General features: G+C 45.7%; 1 protein-coding gene across 1 annotated transcript in view; it reads right to left on the bottom strand.

Moving 5' to 3' along the window:
* Positions 1-1,139: 1,139 nt before the first annotated feature.
* Positions 1,140-6,063, bottom strand: part of VSIG10L (V-set and immunoglobulin domain containing 10 like) — a 14,787-nt gene continuing 9,863 nt past the window's right edge. The window contains exons 8-10 of the mRNA XM_010847557.1: positions 3,052-3,165; positions 2,717-2,871; positions 1,140-2,222 (exon numbers count right to left, since the gene is read on the bottom strand). Coding sequence (XP_010845859.1) covers positions 2,163-2,222; positions 2,717-2,871; positions 3,052-3,165 — 329 coding nt within the window. The 3' untranslated portion in view covers positions 1,140-2,162. The remainder of the gene's footprint in view (positions 2,223-2,716; positions 2,872-3,051; positions 3,166-6,063) is intronic.

Raw genomic sequence — 6,063 nt, 5'->3', positions numbered from 1 at the left:
ACCAATAAACGCCTTTTTCCAAAGTCTCCGCCTGCCAGTGTCAACGTCAGTAAGCATATGGGTGAGTGGAGCGCAGACTCCTGGTCATTGGTGGTGCCTCCCCAGCTTCACTTCTGCCCTCCCCTTTCTCTTTGGTAGATTTGGAATTGACCTATTTACAGAGGTGGCCCCTGATTGGCTGAAGCTACTCGGCATAGCCCGTTTCCCACTGTGACTGGTTCAGAGGTGGGCACATGGCTCAGCCAGACTAATGAGAGAACGAACACCAGAGCAGTGTGGATTTCCCGGGAAGAGCTGCTCTTCTGTTGGGATAATGTGGCTCAGTAATATGAAGTCAAGATCTGCAGGATGTCTATTCTCCATCGCATGGAGAGATCTTGGGTCTATGGGGATAGCACTGGTGGGGAGGACAATACACAGAGCCTGCGAGTGATAGAAACACCATGGGATGCAGAGTGAAAAGTCTAGAGAAACTGAGTCCATGATGACATCATTTGAGCAACTGGATCAAAACTTACCTGATGCCTACCTTCACTTACATAAGCAATAAAGTCCCATGTATGTTTAAACCAACTCATGTTAGGTTTTCAATTTCTAGTGATTACAAAAGAAATGAAAATTCTCACTGACATAGAAGAGATGTAGAGGTTCCAGGACTCCAGCCATCACCTTTCTAAAAAGATCCAAGGTCTCTATTTTCCAAAGGCCTCTTTCACACCAAACTTTAGCCAGAATGGCTCACATCCTTGCCTCTCCGAGACAGATATTGTTGCCTATGCTTTAGTTATTTGTTTACACTTTCATCTTTGCCCACCTTCCATGACACAGACTGAGATATTTGGTTTCCCAGCCTCCCTCACAGTGATATGGCCAGCTTTTGGTCAGTGAGACTTAAGAGAAGTTTGCTATCAGGCTTCCAGGAAAATTTCCCCTCATTCATGTGAGGAAAGGAACCCTGCTCCCTTCCTTTTGTCATTAGATATAATTGTGTGAAGATGTGATGCCTGGAGCTGCAGCAGCCATCTTGTTACTTGAGACAATATGCCAACACATAGGGTGGCAAAGCAGGACACAAAGAACCCAAATACTTGATGGTGTCACTAAGTTGTTGAGCCACACTGAAACTGCCTACCTCCATATTTCTTTCCATCATTTACTTTATTACTTATAGCCAAACTAACCTTCATTAATGCACTCCTTACATTTCCAGTGAGAAACTCAATTGGAAAAGGAAGTCATCCTGCTCGGGAGAGCAGTAGCAAGTCCTGAATTTCACTGGCCCCAGACATTTGATCAGATGACAAATACTTAAGGATGTTTTTATGCCAAACTCTGTGTTAAATGCTGGTGATAATGACAAGGTCTCTACCTTCGTACAACTCTCAGTTTAGAGAGGAAGTCAGAGGTTAAACAAGTAATTACATATTTACATACAAGAAGCAGGAAGTCCAGAGCCTCTAGGACTCAATTCATAGCCAAGGCAGGTTTGGGTCATGGGTTAGAGAAGGGTCCTTTAAGATGGTAACAGTTCCCTTTGTACTTGAAATATTAACGATGTAGAGCAAAGAATCCTGCTCCAGGTGCAGTAAACTCTAGAAGCAAAGGCCTGGAGGCAAACTAAAGTATGGAGAAGAGAAGCAGGGGTGAAATTTCTGGAAGGAGAGGTTAGAGAGGCCAACAGAGGCCAAACCACAAAGCTTCAACAAAGGTCTCAATGAGGAGCTTGGATAATATCTGAAGGGCAATGGGCAACCCTAGAAGGGCTTAAAGAGAAGAGGTATGTGATCTGATTTAAGATGAAGATTCTGGGAGCTGGATGGGGCGTAGCCTGGAAGAGGCAAACATGGATATAGGAAGACCTTTTCAGAGAATGAGGCAGGGCACCCTCTCCAGCTCCCGGCCGCACAGACCCTTGCCCGCTTGAAGGCTGTACAAACCACACTGTTCGGTTAGCAGGAGTCTCTCCCAGCCGTGGAGCCCTATCTCCTTAGTTGCATGAATACAGGGAGAATCTTCCTGGGCGCTGAGAGAGGGAGACAGGAAGTCCCACTTTCCAGGTCGAACCATCAATCACAGTGGGACAGGAAGTCCCTGACTGCTACGAAGGCGAAACAGGAAGTCCCGCCCCCAAAGTCCTGCACAGAGCGAGCCACTCGCCTGGCTCACACCTGTGTAGCTGCCCGAACGGTTTTGGGGCCCCCACCTGGAGGCATGCCAGTGGCCTAGAAGAGAGAAGAGGGACAGGGAACAACCACAAGAGTTACCCTGGATGTGACATAACTCACCCTTTCCCAGTGCTAGCTCGCACCATTCCAAAATTAGCTGAGGGGAATTTCCCCATTTACAAAGGGGAAAAAAGGTCTAGTCACCCTTGGGAGAAACAAGGCATGCAACAACTCAAATTTTATGGGGAAGAGATGTTCTGTCCTACTTCAGAGAGAAAATGAAAGCTTTCCCAATTTTTATGGAAATGAATGAAGGCATTTTGGGGAAACTGGAATTTCATGCATATATATATATATATATATATACACACACACACGATGGAAAGTCCTGTCCAACTTCTGTGTATCGAAAAAAAAAAAGGGGGGAAATCTATCAACTTTCTGAACCAACAAAAAAAGCTGGAGGAAGAGAACTCTGACCATCTCCTCTGCCTGACTAAAACACAAAAATGTCCACCCCCATTCCAGGACCCTGGGGCACCCATACTCACTGGGTGGGCCCTGATTGGGCTAGGGTTCTCCAGCGGTACTTTGAGGGGCAGAGGCTGTGGGGTGTGCACTGGGGTCAAGCTCTGCACCTTCTTTTCCGGTTGGGGGACTACAGGGGTCCACGTGCCGGGTTGCTTCTTTTTCTTATGCGCCTCTCCTGGGAAAGGGAAGAGGAAGAGAAATAGGAATGCTTGATTGGCTGTACTCACATGCCCATTCAGTCAATGGCAAAGGAAGCTGGGCTGAAGGTGGATTAGATGGACTGGAGGTAACTGCTGCTGATTGGTTCAGAGGCTGAACCAGTGGGACTCTTTCCAGGAGTGGGTTCCCCACTTACTTCGAGAGCGGCACAGACAGCAGATGCACAGGAGGAGAAGAGCTGCCAGGAGTGCCAGGCCTAGTAGGGACCCCAGAACGATGCCAGCGATGGCCCCGGGGCCCAGGGTGGGACCTGGAAGAAACCAAGAGAAAGGGAATAAGGGGAACGGAACCAAAGCCGGACCTGTTTCCTGAGCCTTCTGCCTCAACCCTCCATTCGTCAGAACCCAGGAATCTGAGACCCCTTACACCTCAGTTCATTAAATGTTTCCTGAATGACTGTGGTGTGTCTCGCATTGTCAGGCGGTGAAGATCCATTGGTGAGCAAACCAAGATACCCACTATCCTGTGGGTTGATATTAATATTAGGAGGGAAATCAGAAACGAATGGGGAAATATATAACATAATTACAGATTGTGTTCAGAAGAAAAAATAAATGAGCTATGAGGGAAATTTGCTTTTGATGTCTCTGCTTTCAGGAGCAAAATCAGACACATCACTTTGCTGGCAAAGGTCCCTACAGTCAAAGTTCTGGTTTTTCTAGTTGTCATGTACAGATGTGAGAATTGGACCAGAAAGAAGGCTGAGTGCCAAAGGATTGATGCTTCTAAATTGTGCTAGAGAAGATTCTTGAGGGTCCCTTGCACTTCAAGGAGATCAAACCAGTCAATCCTAAAGGAAATCAACACTGAATATGCATTGGAAGGACTGCTGCTGAAGCTGAAGTGCTAATACTTTGGCCACCTGCTGTGAAGAATCTACTCTTCGGGAAAGACCCTGATGCTGGGAAAGACTGAAGGCAAAAGGAGAAGGGGGTGGCAGAGGATGAGATGGATGGATGGCATCAACCAGTGCAATGGACATGAACTTGAGCAAACTCCTGGGGATAGTGAAGAAAGGGAGTCTGGCATGCTGGCAGCATGGATGGGAGTCCATGCTGTTGCCTTAGACACGACTTAGCCACTGAACAACAACAAATGACAAAAATAATGGAAGAGGAGGTGACATTTAGAAAAGTTGGTGAGGGAAGTCCTCAAGGAAGTAACATTTGAGCAGAGACCTGGGGAATAGGGAGCCAGGCATGCTAAACAGGGAGACAAGGGTGTTCCAAGCAGAGGGAACAGAATATGCAAAGACTCAGAGGCAGGAAAGAGTTATCTGTGTTCAATGAAGGCCAGTGTGGGTGGAGGATATGGAATGAAGGTGGAAGAGGTAAGGGCTGAGGTTAGAGGGATTAAGAGGGGCCAGAGCCTGGGCATGAAAGGCTTTTTAAGCAAGGTAGCAGCAACATGGTCTGATTTGCATAACTTTGGCGTCTACTTGGAGGATGGATTGTAAGCTGGCAAGAGGGGTCATAAAGACACCAGGAAAATGGCTACTGCAGTCCACGCAAGAGAGGACTGTGGTGTCTGACCAGAGTGTAGAAGTGAAGATGGAAAGAAGCAGATGATTAAGAAAGCATCTTGGAATGGAATTTGTACCCTGCTCTTGTGTGAAAATTGTATAAATTTTAATTATGTTGGATTGGCTCATAGTGCTTTTCAGATCTACTATATCCTTCTACTTTTCTGTCTATACATTCTATTAATTTTTGAGTGTGATATTGAAAGTACAGCTAAATATCTTAATTTATCTACTTAAAAAATAATTACAATATATAGTTGAACTACGTGTAACTTTCTTCTGTATTTTCCAAGTCTCCTGTAAATGTATTATCATACTTTCATAGTTTAAAAAATAAAAAATTTAAAACTCAAAAAAAAAAAAAGCATTTTGGAAGGAAGTGATGGGACTCTGGAGATATTTGGGATGTTACAGGTGATGTCAGCATGTGGGTGGTACCATTTTCCAGGATAGAAAGACTGGGGAGTTGACAGGAGAGGGGTGGGCAGGGTAGAGTTTGGAGAAATATCAAGAGGTTTATTTTGGACATGTAAAGTCTGAAATGTCAGTTGGACATTAAAAGTGAAGATGTCAAGTAGGGAAGTGGCTTTTCAAGTCTGGAGTTCAGAGGTCTGGGCTGGAGATCAGACATTTGAGCATCATCTGAGTATTGATGATATTTAAGGCAGTGAGAGTGGAAAGGCCACACTGGGGAGAAATATAGGTGGAGAAGAGAGCTAAGGAAGGACGCATCCAGTACTTAGAAGTGGGAATATTCAAAACTACTGAAACCCCCGCGCTTCACAACTAGAGAGTGTGCGCTGCCACGAAAGATCCTGCGCAATGCAATGAAGGTCCCATGTGTTGCAACTAAGACCAATGCAGCTAACTAAATCAATAAAAATTTTGAAAAGGAAGTTGGAGAGTGTTACTAATTGTCTCCTCCCCCAAAAGATACAGTACCAGTGAAGGTGACTTTACTTGGAAATACAGCTTTGCAGATGTAATCAAGTCAAGATGATATGCAAAGACTTCATTTCCAAATAAGGTCACACAGGGACCTATGTATCTACATTTCCCCTAGCATCACTACTCGGGCCCTTTGGGGTCATTAATAAGTGAAATAAGGGTTTCTTGAACATAAGCCCTGACATACCATGACAGTTGATCTGACAACTGGAACAGTTTCAAAGTAACTAACAGGCAAGATATGCTGGACAAAGGGATGACTCACTTCCCAGGTGAGATGGAGTGGACGATGTGAGATCTCATCGCGCTACTCAGGCCTGCAATTTAAAACTTCAGCTCAGTTCAGTCCTTCAGTCATGTCCAACTCTTTGAGACCCCATGAATTGCAGCACGCCAGGCCTCCCTGTCCATCACCAACTCCCAGAGTTCACTCAAACTCATGTCCATCCAGTCGGTGATGCCATCCAGCTATCTCAACCTCTGTTGTCCCCTTCTCCTCCTGCCCCCAATCCCTCCCAGCATCAGAGTCTTTTCCAGTGAGTCAACTCTTCCCATGAGGTGGCCAATGTACTGGAGTTTCAGCTTTAGCATCAGTTCTTCCAAAGAAATCCCAGGGCTGATCTCCTTTAGAATGGACTGGTTGGATCTCCTTGCAGTCCAAGGGACTCTCAAGTGTCT

Source organism: Bison bison, unplaced genomic scaffold (genome assembly GCF_000754665.1).
Source record: "Bison bison bison isolate TAMUID 2011002044 unplaced genomic scaffold, Bison_UMD1.0 scf7180017849657, whole genome shotgun sequence".
Lineage (NCBI taxonomy): Eukaryota > Metazoa > Chordata > Mammalia > Artiodactyla > Bovidae > Bison > Bison bison.
This window is presented reverse-complemented; position numbering and strand designations above follow the sequence as displayed.